At 43.1% G+C, this 18,115-nt stretch overlaps 1 protein-coding gene and 1 long non-coding RNA gene across 2 annotated transcripts in view; both read right to left on the bottom strand.

Annotated features, from left to right (window-relative positions):
* Positions 1-3,306, bottom strand: part of LOC100495222 (transmembrane protease serine 9-like) — a 28,932-nt gene extending 25,626 nt beyond the window's left edge. Inside the window, exon 1 of the mRNA XM_031893376.1 lies at positions 2,945-3,306. Coding sequence (XP_031749236.1) covers positions 2,945-2,987 — 43 coding nt within the window. The 5' untranslated portion in view covers positions 2,988-3,306. The remainder of the gene's footprint in view (positions 1-2,944) is intronic.
* LOC116407684 lies at positions 74-2,932 on the bottom strand. The gene is made up of 2 exons (XR_004220499.1): positions 581-2,932; positions 74-403 (listed from the first exon to the last, which is right to left on the bottom strand). It is a non-coding gene; the product is annotated as an uncharacterized LOC116407684 (long non-coding RNA).
* Positions 3,307-18,115: the final 14,809 nt, after the last annotated feature.

The following is an 18,115-nucleotide window of genomic DNA, read 5'->3' as shown; positions in this document are numbered from 1 at the left end:
CTGGGGAGACAATAAGGAAAAAAGGCTGTTGGGGGTAACACAGACTGGTTGGCAACACACACAGGAGAAAAGATGTGGTCATCTACTAGACAATAGCCTAGAACAAGAGAAGATAGGTCTGTGTACATAAGAATTCTCATTATGTCGTCCTGATGTTACCAGGAATATGCTTGATGGTCACATGTTGATGCAAATAAAGAATATATTTTAAAAAAAATTGTCATGGCTAACAGACTGAGTTACGTCCAGTTGTTTTAGACTTAATTCTACTAGATACTGAGTTACACAGGTATATGCCCCAAGGGCCATATCAGTGGAATACCTGCAGTGCAGCTGGCCTACTGACTTACAGTAAGCCTACAGTGACCATCCCAAGGCTAATATTGCCTACCAACATGGCCACCTTTAGTTCAAGCCTACACTGTCCATTCATGGGCTAATATTGCCTACCAACATGGCCACCTTTAGTTCAAGCCTACACTGTCCATTCATGAGCTAATATTGCCTACCAACATGGCCACCTTTAGTTTAAGCCAAAACTATCCATTCATGGGCTAATATTGCCTACCAGCATGGCCACCTTTAGTTCAAGCCTACACTGTCCATTCATGGGCTAATATTGCCTACCAACATGGCCACCTTTAGTTCAAGCCTACACTGTCCATTCATGGGCTAATATTGCCTACCAACATGGCCACCTTTAGTTCAAGCCTACACTGTTCCTTCATGGGCTAATATTGCCTACCAACATGGCCACTCTTGACTTGAGTCAACATCTTATTGCAACCTCTCTTTAAAGCAGGGATAAAAACTAGGTTGGCCAACACAACCATATTCAGAAAACCAATCAAATACTGAATTCCTGTCTCCTATTATTTCATTATGGAATGATCATAGCAGCTTAATGGTCCATTTATTGGCCCAACACATTGACCTCCATGATTGATATCTGATCAGGGTTTGGTCCTACATTGATCAGGAAAGATGAAAAAATGCTGTTGGGTTAGGAGCTTTTCAACTCCTCACCCAACAGTCCCCAAGGTGATCACATGTGTGGGCAAGGGATAAGATGGCGACAGATTTGCCTCACTTTGCTAAATGACCAGATCTACTAACCAGCTTAAATCCAAAGTAGAGATGAACCAATATCAAAAATATCAAAAATATAAACAAGACATGCCCATAGGCACCCAGCTGTACTAGCGCAGGGCGTATTAATCAACTAGCCACGTGCTCAATCGTAATTCTGGCCATAATCATTGTATCTACCTATCTATACATATGTACCATCTTTTAGTGATAGTGATGTATCGGAGTGGCATTCCTTATAAAGCAGGAGCTAATAACTAATTAAAACTGCTTTGTTAAGCTTTTATATTGTATGTGAGTTACGCCATAGTAAATAGCCTGGAACTCACCGTCAGATGGAATGCACACAACTGATGTTCTACCAAACATTGCCACAGGTTGCAGCATGATACTTATTTGTAGGTATAAATATTGTCATAGGAGCTAATGCGTCAGACAAGGACCACATCAGCCTACTGGAGCTGTAATTTCCAGCAGCCAATCAGGTGCCTACTTTCATTTGCAAATCCTTAGTCATTAAAATTAGACACGTGAGGGTTTCAGTCATTGTGTTTTTAGCCATTGTGTAATTTGGCATCATGGGGAGAGCAAATTTCACTGATTTGGGGGTATAATCCTATGGGAAGAGAGGGACATCAGGACCAGATGGGAATAGAACTCAAGTCATTTTGGATTATCTAGGGATTTTTTAGTCCTGGTCTATGTCTACAATCATATGGTGCCACTGTAGTCCAGAGAAGGAAGACATAGCTGGGAGAAAGGCTGGCCAATAGTTGCAAATGATTAATACATAATGGGATGCTATATAGTGGTGAAAGAATGATGTGCCGGTCCCCCCTTGCAAAAAAATATTTGGAGGGGCCAGGTTTGCACAGTAGCCCCTATCTGGGCCTCCCTCCACCCACTTGCCCAAGAGCAAGCAAAAGCCCATGGTCTGGGCCCCCTGTTCCCTAGGACCTCCCGTGACAGAGGGGTCTCCTATCGTTACGCCCCTGATACTACCATAAACTCTCTGATGCTTTATTTACTATTAGTCTACAGGACTTCAAAAGATTATGAACCTCAACAACGTAACTATGATGGTCAACCAAACCGGTGGGACTAAGACAAATAGCCGTGGTTGGGCAATATCCCAGAAGATGATTACATTTCCATAAGTGGAAGTGTGTAGGCATTACATATGCCCCTCCCAGCTGTGCGTCGCACTGATATTTAGGTGAGCGTTTGGTCTTGTCTGAGCTTGCCTGGGTATCGCCTCCTACAAACCATGGGTGGCACTTAGATTCCCAGTATGGTTCCTGTTTCAGATGAATTCACTTGCTTATTAGTAAAAGTTTAAATTAAGAAATCCATATGGATTTGATGCCTATCAATTCGTAAATACCAGTACATTCCCCCGGCTGGCCGAAGCCGTTACATAATTCAGTTACATAATAAATAATGATATGATTCATTAGCAACATGGCTGCCGGAGATTAATCACCCCAAATATCTCCTCGATCTTATGGTTCCTGAGTACATAATAGCCTTAGCTGTCATAGCCGTGCCTTCATCATACCATAGAAATACAGTAGCATACATATTAGTAACAAGGTAGCTGAGGCTAATAAGGACCAATCAAATTCAACACTAAATTCAATATAATTGAAACCATAAGAACAGGCAGAAGATCCAATGCTGATCAAATAACCACAATTACTAGAATTGTAGTGCTACTAAACTACAACTCCCAGAATCCCAACCCATGTGACTGCTCTTAGGGGATACTGGGAGCTGTAGCATAGTAACAACAGAAACTGGTTACCCAAATGCAATGTATGTTCTGAAAAAATAATATATAATACGTATGACTTACCCAAGAGCAGTAGACCCATCACATAAAGAAGCCCTTGTCTCATTTTGTTCTTCTATGACTTTTGAAGTTCCTTCTAAACCAGTTGGGTTCCTGGTGCAGAAGCAGCAGAGCTCTCAATGTGCTGCTGTGCAGAGCAGCTGTATGTTCTGGTCCCCAGTGCTGGGCTTGATGTGGCTTGTTATAGGATGGAACTATCAGCTTACAGCTTCCCCTGGGAATGTGGTCCAGCCTGTTCCTGCTGCCTCATTTCCCTCGGGGCATTCCTTTCCTGTGTCTCTTCCAACGTCTCCCTCATTGGCCCACAGGAACAAAACAATGGGACAACGTAGAAGACTCATAGAAACCTTAACCTCGTGTTAGTTTTGTTTTTGGAGTTAAAAGGAATCAGGTCAACCAATTGCGTGGGCTGAGCCAGGAAAAGTATTTTTGGAGAAAAAAGGGGGGCGGATACTGTGACTCAGAGAATGTAAAATACAAGATTTAGCAACTTGGCAAGTCAGCAATTAATATAAAGTGGGGCTCTCCGATGTAGTATGATGTTTCCCCACCCCATGTTTTTCCATTTATGGTCAGAGATAGTGGGGGATGAAAAAATTTGCCGCGTGTCCAAAAATTGTCGCAAGAATAGTCGTGCGTCTAAAGAATAGTCGTGCCTCCAAAAATTGTCGCAAGTATAGCTGCGGGTGCCAAAAGAATAGTCGCAGCCGACATTTTTTTTCCTTCGTGACATTTTCGCCGTTTCGCTAATTTTATGCAGTTTCGCGAAATGGATGAAAAAAATGCAACACGGAAAAATTTGCTGTGCACCAAAAATTGTTGCAAGAATAGTGGCGGCCGTCAAAAGAATAGTCGCGCATCCAAAAATTGTCTCAAGAATAGTTGCGAGTGTCAAAAGAATAGTCATTTTTTTTCCTGCGCAACATTTTCGCCGTTTCGCAAATTTTATGCCGTTTTGCAAAATGGATGAAAAAATGCAACGCGGAAAAATTCGCTGTGCATCCAAAAATTGTTGCAAGAATAGTCGCGGGCGTCAAAAGAATAGTCGCGGGCGTCAAAAGAATAGTCGCGCATCCAAAAATTGTCACAAGAATAGCTGCGGGCGACAATTTTTTTTTGCGCAGCATTTTAGCCGTTTCGCGAATTTTACGCTGTTTCGCAAAACGGATGAAAAAATTAGTCGCAGAAAAATTTGCAGCGAGTCCAAAAATAGTAGCGCGTCAAAAGAATAGTCGCGCGTCCAAAAATTGTCGCAAGAATAGCCGCGGGCATAAAAAGAATAGCCTTGCATCAAAAAAACATTTGTGGGCGACAATTCTTTTTCCTGGCAACATTTTCGACATTTCGTGAATTTTGCGCCGTTTCGCAAATCTTTTGAAAGATTCGGGAATTTTTCGGGACAGATTCGCTCATCACTAGTGGGGGCTATGTCATACCAGCACTGTGCAACTTTTTATTCTTTCTCTGTGTGTAGGGAACATAAAGTATTGGTAGATATGGCTTGATAGCTCCAACCTGTGGTGGCATTGAGGGCCCTACGTTATATCATCCATGTCCCACCTCATTTTGTTTCAGTTTTTAGGTGTAACTCGCCAGGACTGAAATCCTCTAGGGGCCATTTACAAATACCCCCGGGCAGCAGTGCACAGTAGACGGAGAAGCCTCCTAGACTAAGAGAAACTTGAAGTTTCCATTTTACCCAATACAATTTAGCAAGCAGTCTCGCTGCAGTCTCTGAGCAGTTGCACGCTCCTTTGGTACAGCGTGTCCCGACCTGCAGGGGAATTAAACAAGTTCCCGGACTGTTTCCATGACTGAACGGGAAATTTCTCTTAGACTTACCCAACGCTTTGTGTTTGTGAGCAAGATATAATGACCATGTATTTCCTTCTTCATGAATCCATTTCAAATGATGAACCTTACGGACTCTTTATGTAATTATTTCCTATTAATATCCCTACAGTACCAGTTTGTTTATCCTTAGCTCAGCCTACTGAGTCAGCACTTGTTACTATTAATATATTCTCAAATTGCCATACTAGACGCCTACATTAAGATAAGCCTTTAGACCTTCTTCAACATAAGCCCAGAAAGTAATGTAATAATGTGTTTTAGGAGTCCAGTTTAGCTAAAAGTAGGGTAGGTGGATATTGTCCTGAAGGGGAATCTTCATGATAGAGTCCTGTGGAAGGTTCTCAATAATCTCAGGTCTATATAAATTATCCTAATGGGGAATCTTCATGATAGAGTCCTGTGGAAGGTTCTCAATAATCTCAGGTCTATATAAATAATCCTGAAGGGGAATCTTCATGATAGAGTCCTGTGGAAGGTTCTCAATAATCTCAGGTCTATATAAATTATCCCGAAGGGGAATCTTCATGATAGAGCCCTGTGGAAGGTTCTCAAAAATCTCAGGTCTATATAAATTATCCTGAAGGGGAATCTTCATGATTGAGTCCTGTGGAAGGTTCTCAATAATCTCAGGTCCAAATATGGCTGAAATAAATTGCAAAACAGACCAAAGTCCAAAGTCTCAAGATAAAATCTCATATGAATGGGCCTCTTAAGAACAATGGACTGGTTTCAACAAGTCTAGGTGTGGATTTGAAAATCAACTGGCCTGAATAGCCCCAAAGCCCCTCAGGGATTCAGATGGAGATTTAGCAATGGAAACACCCTAATGACTAGAGTATCATCTGGGGGGTCTGTAAATGGGAGGTAGTTTTATATATATGTATGATAATGAACTTATTGTGTATGTACAGGACAACACTTAGAGACAAGACATGAAGCTGTCAATGCAAGTTGCAGTATGGTTTTCAGTAAACTGAGTGGGTCCTCCAGGAATAGCTTTGTGCAATCTCACAAGAATAACCTTTTGTCTGATGTAACCAACCAACCAACTAACCTTCCTTCCTTCCTTCCTCCCTTGGAGTTGGGAGCATTAAGCACAGTTTCCCAGCACTGAACAAGTCTGTCCCTTTATCCCCATGTCTGATTCCTGTGCCATATAATGACGGGGAAAATGACATAATTATTTCTATATGTAAGGTACCAGCAAGGGGCCTGACACAGTGGTGGGAATCAGCATTCTCATTGGTCAATTCTCTTGCATTTATAATGAGTTTTTTGGCAGTAGAATTCTCAGTGGTAAATCTATAATTATATTTTTTGACAACTTCTATAGCAAAACTAGAAATCTACTGAGCAACAGAAGAAAACCTTTGAGATCCATGAAACAATCTGACTTGGAAATAGTATGGTCTAGACCAGTGATCCCCAACCAGTGGCTCAGGGCAACATGTTGCTCCCCAACCCCTTGGATGTTGCTCTCAGTGCCCCCAAACCAGGGAGTTGTTGTTGAATTCCTGACTTGGGGGCAAGTTTAAGTTGAATAAAAACAAGATTTCCTACCAAATAAAGCCCCTATAAGCTGATAGGGTGCATAGAGGCTGCCTAATAGCCAATCACAGCCCTTATTTGACTCCTCCATGAACTTTTATGGTGCTTGTGTTGCTCTCTAAGTCTTTTTACATTTGACTTTGGCTCACAAGTAAGAAAGGTTGGGGATCCTAGATTTGGTCATGCACCTTGGCATACTGCCCCACTGTCAGACCTCCCAAGATCTGTCCAAACTGGGCCCTTTACCTGCTGATGAACCAACACCGACTCCATACCCCACTTCCATATATTCCATTGGCTCCAACAAAAGAAATAACAGGAAGGATTTCCAAAGGCAAACAGTCATGATCACATATAACCTCTGATACAGAGGAAGTCAGTGAAGTCATAAAGGCTTTTATAAACACTTATTACAAACAAAGGTTAAGTTCCAAACATGATGACAAATGATTATATTGGTAAAAGATTACATTATAATGAACGTGAGGAGCATTGATGACTAATAAGTGTCTCTATTCATTCTGCTAATGGCTCATTTGCCAGAGAGTTTCTTAACAATAGACTGTAAGAGAAATGACTTAGGAACTCATCAGCACGCGTTTCGCTCAATAAATACCTTGCGCCGGAGGATGAGTAACCGGGAAATTATCAGCAGCAAATTATAAATGAAGCAGCACTTTCAAAAGCACCTAAATAAAACAGTACCTGTACTTGATCCCAACTAAGATATAATTACCCCTTATTGGGGCAGAACAGCCCTATTGGGTTTATTTCATGGTTAAATGATTCCCCTTTCTCTGTAATAATAAAACAGTACCTGTACTTGATCCCAACTAAGATATAATTACCCCTTATTGGGGCAGAACAGCCCTATTGGGTTTATTTAATGGTTAAATGATTCCCTTTTCTCTGTAATAATAAAACAGTACCTGTACTTGATCCCAACTAAGATATAATTACCCCTTATTGGGGCAGAACAGCCCTATTGGGTTTATTTCATGGTTAAATGATTCCCTTTTCTCTGTAATAATAAAACAGTACCTGTACTTGATCCCAACTAAGATATAATTACCCCTTATTGGGGGCAGAACAGCCCTATTGGGTTTATTTAATGGTTAAATGATCCCCTTTTCTCTGTAATAATAAAACAGTACCTGTACTTGATCCCAACTAAGATATAATTACCCCTTATTGGGGGCAGAACAGCCCTATTGGGTTTATTTAATGGTTAAATGATTCCCTTTTCTCTGTAATAATAAAACAGTACCTGTACTTGATCCCAACTAAGATATAATTACCCCTTATTGGGGCAGAACAGCCCTATTGGGTTTATTTCATGGTTAAATGATTCCCTTTTCTCTGTAATAATAAAACAGTACCTGTACTTGATCCCAACTAAGATATAATTACCCCTTATTGGGGCAGAACAGCCCTATTGGGTTTAATTAAGATTTTTAATAAACTTAAGGCATGGAGATCCAAATCAGGGAAAACCCCTTATCCAGAACACCCCAGGTACAGAGCATTCTGTATACTATTATTATTATTATTATACTGTTATTATAATCATTCTCTAACCAGTAGAATGTAATGTTCTAAACTGGTTTTGCTGCCATAAAGGACAGACTGTACCCAGCGCAGTGTCTTCTTGCTCCAGTACAAAAGGAAACACACAATGTACAAGGCTGGTACCTGCCGACCCAGTTCCTTTGTTATGAATCACAATACAAAGCGATGTGGGGACGGGCACCCTGGGGTGAAAGTGACGACACCCAAAAAACATAAACAGGAATATTTACGTGTAAATGTGCAGAAACAATAACACAGCCTCCGACTGTAACTGATGTGGGTTTTAGAATCACTGAGGCATTTAATTACCATATAAATATACAGGTATGGGACCCCTTATTTAGAATGCTTGGGACCTGGGGTTTTCCGGATAAGGAGTCTTTCCGTAATTCGGATCTCCAACCTTAAGTCTACTAAAAAAAATGATATAAACAGTAATTAAACCCAATAGGGCTGTTCTGCCCCCAATAAGGGGTAATTATATCTTAGTTGGGATCAAGTACAGGTACTGTTTTATTATTACAGAGAAAAGGGAATCATTTAACCATTAAATAAACCCAATAGGGCTGTTCTGCCCCCAATAAGGGGTAATTATATCTTAGTTGGGATCAAGTACAGGTACTGTTTTATTATTACAGAGAAAAGGGAATCATTTAACCACGAAATAAACCCAATAGGGCTGTTCTGCCCCCAATAAGGGGTAATTATATCTTAGTTGGGATCAAGTACAGGTACTGTTTTATTATTACAGAGAAAAGGGAATCATTTAACCATTAAATAAACCCAATAGGGCTGTTCTGCCCCCAATAAGGGGTAATTATATCTTAGTTGGGATCAAGTACAGGTACTGTTTTATTATTACAGAGAAAAGGGAATCATTTAACCATTAAATAAACCCAATAGGGCTGTTCTGCCCCCAATAAGGGGTAATTATATCTTAGTTGGGATCAAGTACAGGTACTGTTTTATTATTACAGAGAAAAGGGAATCATTTAACCATTAAATAAACCCAATAGGACTGTTCTGCCCCAATAAGGGGTAATTATATCTTAGTTGGGATCAAGTACAGGTACTGTTTTATTATTACAGAGAAAAGGGAATCATTTAACCATTAAATAAACCCAATAGGGCTGTTCTGCCCCCAATAAGGGGTAATTATATCTTAGTTGGGATCAAGTACAGGTACTGTTTTATTATTACAGAGAAAAGGGAATCATTTAACCATGAAATAAACCCAATAGGGCTGTTCTGCCCCCAATAAGGGGTAATTATATCTTAGTTGGGATCAAGTACAGGTACTGTTTTATTATTACAGAGAAAAGGGAATCATTTAACCATGAAATAAACCCAATAGGGCTGTTCTGCCCCCAATAAGGGGTAATTATATCTTAGTTGGGATCAAGTACAGGTACTGTTTTATTATTACAGAGAAAAGGGAATCATTTAACCATGAAATAAACCCAATAGGGCTGTTCTGCCCCCAATAAGGGGTAATTATATCTTAGTTGGGATCAAGTACAGGTACTGTTTTATTATTACAGAGAAAAGGGAATCATTTAACCATTAAATAAACCCAATAGGGCTGTTCTGCCCCCAATAAGGGGTAATTATATCTTAGTTCGGATCAAGTACAGGTACTGTTTTATTATTACAGAGAAAAGGGAATCATTTAACCATGAAATAAACCCAATAGGGCTGTTCTGCCCCAATAAGGGGTAATTATATCTTAGTTGGGATCAAGTACAGGTACTGTTTTATTATTACAGAGAAAAGGGAATCATTTAACCATGAAATAAACCCAATAGGGCTGTTCTGCCCCAATAAGGGGTAATTATATCTTAGTTGGGATCAAGTACAGGTACTGTTTTATTATTACAGGGAAAAAGGAAATGATTTGATTACAATGGAGTCTATGGGAGATGGACTTTCTGTAATTCTGAACTTTCTGGATTAAGGGGTCTAATACCTGAACATGACTGCAGGCTGAGTACATTTATATAGGTCAAACAAAATTCCAGAATAATGTAACATATAATGAAGGGTGAGGCATGCTGGGAGCTGTAGTCCAGCAACATCAGGGTTGTATTCTTAAAGCAATATTGCACAATAAAACTTTCCCAGCTCTCTAGGGCCCGCATTGGCAGCATTGAAATGCAAAAGAATCCTCCAATGAGAATCCCAGCTGATCTGTATAAATCTGGCTCCCTGTTCTCTGTAATTTCCTGGCACTGCATTGAGCTGTTCAGCCAATAAGATTACGGAAATGTGTATTTGTTCTGGGAAATAGACTGAGCACTTGACAAAATATACTGTAAAATGCTATTAAAATAAAAACTTTATAGGGCAATATAATAAAAACATGAAGCTTTATGGGCTTATAACCTCTGTGTAATATCTAGTTAGTTGGAGAAATGTTTTTGATTGACTGGAGATGCTATGTAAATTCCTGGTGATCACATGACTTTTATTCTACTCCCTTCTGTACTATGAGGAGGTGGCAGTTGTGTCCAGGGGCAGAAACACATTGTTGGTAGCACAGAATGAGGAATTTCATGGCCCTCCTGGGGTGTTTTTCACTGTAGGAGCCCCCTAGTTTTGCTATAGAAGTTGCTGGAAAACATAATTATAGATGCAGGAAAATTCACCAATGAGAATTCTACTGATGAAAAACCTCATTATAAATGTAAAAGAACTGACCAATGAGAATGCTGATTCCCAGCACTGTGTCAGGCCCCTTGCTGGTACCTTACATATAGAGATAATGATGTCATTTTCCCGTCATTATATGGCACAGGAATCAGACATGGGGATAAAGGGACAGACTTGTTCAGTGCTGGGAAACTGTGCTTAATGCTCCCAACTCCAATTGCAGGAACAGAGAACAGGGAGCCGGATTTATACAGATCAGCTGGGATTCTCATTGGAGGATTCTTTTGCATTTCAATGCTGCCAATGCGGGCCCTAGAGAGCTGGGAAAGTTTTATTGTGCAATATTGCTTTAAGAATACAACCCTGATGTTGCTGGACTACAGCTCCCAGCATGCCTCACCCTTCATTATATGTTACATTATTCTGGGATTTGTAGTCCAGCAACAGCTGAGTAACGTTTGGTTGAGCCGTGCAGCAGGGTTTATACAGCACAGAATGACATTAGCTCTACCTGCAGGAAAATAAATGGACTTGATTTAACCAGGCAGAGCCGACCCCGCCCTCGCACACATATCCCATATCTTACTGTGTGACACACATTCAGGTGACTGCTGACGTCGAATCAGATACACCGGTACATAGTCACTTCCCGTGTCAGGCAAACCGGCCTGAATAACCAGTCTCTCAGTCCAGGTCTGTTGGTTTAATTTCTGATTTTATTGCAGATTCATTGAGTCCACGTGTAATGTCACCCCTACCCTACGCAAGGTGGGGATTTACTGTATTATCTCCACTTCAAAAACAAAAGCAACATAGATGGCCATTATATATTGTAGGGCTCATTGCCCATACAGAGATAAAGCGCCACCTACCTGCCTCCCCTTACTGAGCAGTCTCAACATACAGCCAGGGTCGGACTGGGCCTTTAAGGTCAGGGCCGTGATCAGAAATCACGGGGCCCCTCACAACAAAATTTCCTGGACCCCCCTCCAACAGGGCCCCTCCCCCCAATGGCTCCTCCCATCCATACAAAGGACACACAGACATAAAAAGTATCAGGGCCCCCCTAACACAGTGCCCTCCTAACGCTATGCTCGCCAAGGCCCCCCCCCATACACAGTGCTCCCCAAAGACAGTGCCCCCATACACAGTCCCCAAATTGCCCCCTTAAGACTTCGGGCTCCTCCGCGAGACAGGCCCTTTTATAAAGTTGCACCCCGTGAGTACTGACATCAGAAAACTGTAGCATGGCTGGGCCCTTTAAAAATGAAGATTGCCTGGGTCCAGGACGACTGTCCCCCCTGTGCCCCCTTGATGGCTGCCCTATTTGGGGTACTGGTGGCCCAGACCCAATCCCCACTTGGCCGGTCTTCCTCCCTCTGCTAAAGGTAGGGAGGGGGTTGGATGGGTGGTGGCCCTTGCGTGGGGTGTAAATACCATGGCGAGGTCCCATGGGCCCCTAAGGAAGAAGCCCCAGTGGGCCCTGCACCCCGCAGTCCAACCATGCAGGCAGAATTTACCTTAAGTAAATGGAACCAATAGATCCATTGCCAGCGATCCTATCCCATGTACTAGACCAGGGGGTCCCCAACCTTTAAAAAGCGTCACATTCAAATGGGAAAAGTGTTGGGGAGCAACACAAGCATTAAAAAAAGGGGGTGCCACATAAGAGCTATGATTGGCTATTTGGTAGCCCCTATGGGAACTGGGAGCCTACAGGAGGGTTCTAATTGGCAGAACACTGGGTTTTTATGCAACCTAAACTCAAAGAAAGTAATTCAAAAATATACCCCAGCTTTGAGGCCACTGGGAACAACATCCAAGGGGTTGGGGAGCGATGTGTTACCCCTGAACTACTGGTTGGGGATCCCTGTACTAGAGTATATAGTACAACTAGAAACCTCTGCACAAACTGGGTGAATGTTCAACCAGCCTAAGTGGCACCCAAACCCTGTTGGTGTAAGTGCATATCTCTAGGCGATGTAGTATTGACTATCTGCCCCTAGGGGGCTTTCGCCAATATTAGTCAGAATAGGGTTGAGGGTACCCATTAGTTTTTATTCCATCCCCCAAATGGGGAGTTCAGTTATGGCTTCTACCTACAGAGCAAGTCAAACCCATAAAAATAGCCTTCAGCTGAACTCTAATGCATCCCAGCCAACCTCCTCCTAGAAAAGACTAAAGGGGTAAATTACCCCTTCCACCACCTACTGCCCCCCAAACAGGCAATGTAATTGTTTTATTTTTATGAAACTGACCATGTAAGTGGGAGCTTAGATTATAGGGCCTATTGGGGCAGGGACCGGTGTTGTTGGTGAACAATTTCAGTAATGTACTGTGATACCAGTGCTGCCACCAAGGGGGTACAGGTGGTACTGCAGTCAGGGATGTAAAGATGGGATTCAAAGGTCACGGAGGGGTGGGGCCTGCCAGGAGTGGGTGGACCAAGGTAGGGCCAGACTGGGGGTTCTAGGGCCCACTGGGGCTCCCGTCCCAGGGGGCCTGCAGGGTCCCCCACCCGACGTCCTCCCCAAGCACGCATAAATTTAACGCGTCGGGCAGCGGGAGCGCCGGCAATAGTCGGGTCTGGGCCGCCGGGGCCCACTAGGACGGGGCCCAGTCCAACCCTGGACCAACGGTAGAGTGTGTATGCTGGAGCGTTTTCTTGTCATTGGGGCCCTAGTTTACAGGGCCCCAGGCGTGGATACCACATTTCGCCATTGGCAAATTGTTCCATGAAACGATTGAAAAAAAATTTGGTGCAACAAAAATTCACAGAGTGATGTCAAGGCTGCGTCAAAAAAAAGTTGCATTTCGAGAGATTTTCGCCATTTTGCAAATTTTTCGGCGAAGTGAAACGGGACATTCACTCATTATTACCCACCACCCAGAGGGCCCAGACAGCCACTGGGATAATAATTGGGCCCCCTGGGGAGAGGGTCCAATGACTACTGGTAGGGGCCCTACATGATATGAATATAAAAGCAGGTCCATCTGATTGGCCGAGGCAGTTTTGCTCTTTAGTAAATAGCCAATAGGGAATTTGCCTGCAGAACTGAACAGAAAGGATAAAGGTTCCAGGCAAACTGTCCCCTGTCAGTATTTTCATATTATTGTCACACAGGGAAATGTATTTACAAAGCATTGGCAAGTGCAGCCTGGGGCCACGGATATTTATTGGCTGACAAGGGAACTGTCGCTTTGTTTCCTGACTGTCAGTTTGATGTTTTACTTGATTTTTTACATTCATTGTATTGTGTAACCAGTGTAATTGCTTTAGTGATACTATCTGTGTCCTGTATTGACTTTATGTTTCCTGACTGTCAGTTTGTCTCGATTTTTTTACATTCACTGTAAGTTATTGCTGCAGTTTCCCTAGGGTTGGCCCTTTCTGTATTGGCTTCATGTTTCCTGACTGTCAGTTTGAAGTTTTTCTCAATTTTTTACATTCATTGTAAGTTATTGCTGCAGTTTCCCTAGGGTAGGTCCTTTCTGTATTGACTTGATGTTTCCTGACTGGGCTTCTTTAAGTGGGTTGGCTGTTCCTTTTGAAACTCTCCATTCGGGTTGCCACCTCTCCCGCCTGGGAACTCTGGGCAGGGAGGCGGGGCACGACATCCCATCGACTGACCACGACATCACAGGGGCAGTGCCAGGGTCGGACTTGGGGGGTGAAGGGTCCACCGGGGCTCCCGCCACAGGGGTGTGCCCTTGCCGGCCACATCCCCTAACCCCCCCCACAGGGCCCCCTACCCAACGTCAGTGATCAGTGCCTCTGCTGCTTGTCATTAGCGGCGGAGGCAATGACCAATCTAATCACCCCGCCCCCCCCCCGCACCGCCTCCTGTTCTTTGGCACGCATGCGCCATTCGGGGGGGGGGAGGTGGGCGGAGTTGGCCGACCGGGTTGCCTAGGGCGCCCGGTCGGCTTGGCCCGCCCCTGTCAGTGATTGACCAGTCGCTGCGTCAGTCTTAGAGAATCGTGCCTGGGTTTCCAAATTGGACAGCCCGGCTTTCGCTTGGGCTGTCCGGGTCAAAACCAGGCAAAACCTACTCCCCATCCATTTCACACAAACAGGCCACAGCTTTTATAGAATAACAATCTACATATACACCCCTACACGGAATGCTTTCCCACCTGAAAACCATCACCCAATGGGCTACCTGTCATGCCGGCCACATGTCGTGCCCCATAGGAGCAACCAGAAAACACTGTCCTGGGAACCTTGTCTGAGGAGACCATATCCAACTTGGCCTAAAACTGGGGCAAAAAGCCCTTTCACCCCTGGGAAGCATTCCCCCACAGCTGTGACAAATAAAGTGCCCCTACCGAGCTCCGAGCCCTTCCTTGTAAGTAAGTCTGAGCCCCATTTCTAGTGTTGCACAAATAGTCGTGCTGTGTTGTACTGGCGGAAGTACCTTGGGGGGTGCGGGGCCCCGCACCCCCCAGTCCGACCCTGACTGCTCACACCTATTTCTGCCCCAATCAGCTCTTCCCAGACACCAACTCAAAACGCCCACTCACAAACAGTAGCATATTGGGGGCTCTATTATAGAAAATATGCCTATGTTTCTGCCCATTCGTATTAGATATATAGTTTGTGAATATTATGTAGAACGGTCCTGTTTGTGCCATAAAACAGTACAATGAGCCCCAGCAATATAAATTGGTACAGTGACCCCCCCCCGGCATTAAAGGCACCGCACAATGAGCCCAGTATAAAATCATGCAGTGACCCCAGTGTAATAGTCATTCGTATTAAGATCCAAGGTCACCAAATGAGCAGATGTTCTCCTGATGTCCCTACCTAAGGTGGTTGATATTGAAATTCGATTATTTGGTCCCCGTCAACAATGGGTACAGCAGCCATTGGGCCAAGGACCACATCAATGAGTCGATAACTACGGGAAAATCAAACCTGCCTGATTTTCTGCCCAGATACCGATCATAGAGGCCCTTCGGGGGTCCCCATACACAGGCAGATCAGCTGCCTAATCAGGACCCCAACGTTATAGGACAAACTAATTATAAAGATAAAATGGCACAGAGGCCACCCAACACCATGGTCTCATCTAGTGATGAGCGAATCTGTCTCGTTTTGCTTCGCCATAAAATTCGTGAAAGAGCAAGAAAATTTGCGAAATGGCGAAAAATGCACAAAACGCATTTGTTGCGCGATTTGTTTTGTCGCCAGCATCTTTTTTGTCTCCCGCGCTTTCCTTGATGCGACCACGCCCAATTTTGACACGCCCCTGCCCTTTTTTTGATGTGACCAATATTTCCGTGGCGAATTTTCACGGAAGTTTCGCAAAACAATAGTGAAATGCGGAAATTCGCTGCGAATCCATGCCTGGCAAAAAAAAATTCGCTCATCTCATCATAAAATGCAACATTGCTACAGTTACCCTCCAATATCTGAATAAGCAACAGAAGTTTCAGTGGAATAAAAACAACATTTATTGGCTCAAATTAAACAATTCAACAAAAAGTACATATTAGACATACTATACTATACCCACTCTCCTAACGCGTTTCGCCCCATGGTTTAATTTGAGTCAATAAATGTTGTTTTTGTTCCACTGAAACTTCTGTAACTTTTAGATTCTCTTTCATAACCTAATTTGTTATTATTAAGTTACCCTCCAATATTTAATGGTGCAGTGACCCCCAACATAAACTAACGGAGTGACCCCCCAGCGTAAAACAGTATTGTGATACCAGAATAAAATGATGAACTAACTACCCTACCCATGCTTAAGGGGGTACAGCCCATATAGAGGGGAAAGTGGATAGGACTTGGGTTAATTAACAAGACAAAGCATATAATTAGTAGGAAGTGTTAGGACAAGGTGTATTGATAGGGAATGTATAGTTGGAGCCAGTGCGACCCCTGCTGTTAGCAATGGAGCAGAGGCCAGTGCCCGAGGTGCTGAAACTCTAACACCTCACCTGGGAGTTTCCGCAAGGTTTTTGATCATTTGCAGCAAGAACCAGTTTTGTTTAAACATTAGTTTTCTCTCTTAGCCGGCGGCAGTCTCTGCTCTCAGTGGAACGTCACTGTCTCCTTGGCCAAACTCTGCCTGATCTCTAGCTCCCCTAGTGGCACGTCATTTATTTGTGTTGTGTCAGCAGTCAGTTTGCAGCTGATTGTGTGGCTGACGGAATAGATAGTTAATATATAGAATTACAGCTAGTGTTCCAGTTCTGCTGCCTTTCATTATTGGACTATTGGAGCAGCCATGGTTAGTGATTGGCAAAATGTTTCGCCAGGCATGGATTCACGGCGAATTTCCGCGTTTCGCCATTGGTGGATTTTTTCGGCAAACGGATGAAAAAATTCACTGCAGAAAAATTTGCAGCACACCGAAAAATTGACGCGGGCGTCAAAAGAGTAGTCGCGGGCATCAAAATAAATAGTCGCGGGCATCAAAATAAATAGTCGTGCCTCAAAAGAATAGTCACGGCGGCAAAATAAATAGTCGCGGGCGTCAAAATAAATAGTCGTGCATCAAAACAATAGTTGCGTGTCAAAAGAATAGTTGCGGGCGTCAAAGAATAGTTGCAGCGTCAAAATAAATAGTCGAGCATCAAAAAAATAGTCGCGACATCAAAATAAATAGTCACGGCGTCAAAATAAATAGTCGTGGCGTCAAAATAAATAGTCGTGCGTCAAAAAAGTAGTCGCGTGTCAATAGAATAGTCGTGGGCATCAAAAAAATAGTCGCGGTGCCAAAAGAATAGTCGTGCGTTAAAAGAATAGTCGTGGGCGTCAAAATAAATAGTCGCGCGTCAAAAGAATAGTCGTGGGCCAAACTCTGCCTGATCTCTATCTCCCCTAGTGGCACGTCATTTATTTGTGTGTTGTGTCAGCAGTGAATTTGTATCTGGATTGTGTGGCCGACGGAATAGATAGTTGATATATAGAATTACAGCTAGCGTTCCAGTTCTGTTGCCTTTTATTATTGGACTATTGGAGCAGCCATGGTTAGTGATGTGCAAAATGTTTTGGCAGGCATAGATTCGCGGTGAATTTCCGCATTTCACCATTGGTGGATTTTTTTGCCAAACGGATGAAAAAATTCACTGCAGAAAAATTTGCAGTGCGCCGAAAAATTGAGGCGGGCATCAAAATAAATAGTCGTGCCTCAAAAGATGCGGGCGGGCGTCAAAGAATAGTCGCAGTGTCAAAATAAATAGTCGAACATCAAAAAAATAGTCGCATGTCAAAAGAATAGTCGTGGGCGTCATAATAAATAGTTGCATGCGTCAAAAGAATAGTCGTGGGTGTCAAAAGAATAGTCGTGGGTGTCAAAAGAATAGTCGTGGACGACAATTTTTTTTTTTACACGCAACATTTTCGCCACTTCGCGAATTTTTCACCGTTTGGTTACTAGATCAGTATCAAACATCTCTTACCTGAGGTTACATGGAGCTCGCACAGCATTTATACCTCTCATAATAAACTGGCACAAAGGGATCTCTTGCAGATCTAAATAACCAGCCTCTTACCCCAGTTCCAAGCCAATATGACTCACAAGCAATTTTATTTATAGC

This window comes from Xenopus tropicalis, chromosome 9, assembly GCF_000004195.4.
Source record: "Xenopus tropicalis strain Nigerian chromosome 9, UCB_Xtro_10.0, whole genome shotgun sequence".
NCBI classification, from domain to species: Eukaryota; Metazoa; Chordata; class Amphibia; order Anura; family Pipidae; genus Xenopus; species Xenopus tropicalis.
Note: the sequence above shows the minus strand (reverse complement) of the source record. Positions and strands in the feature narration are given on the sequence as shown.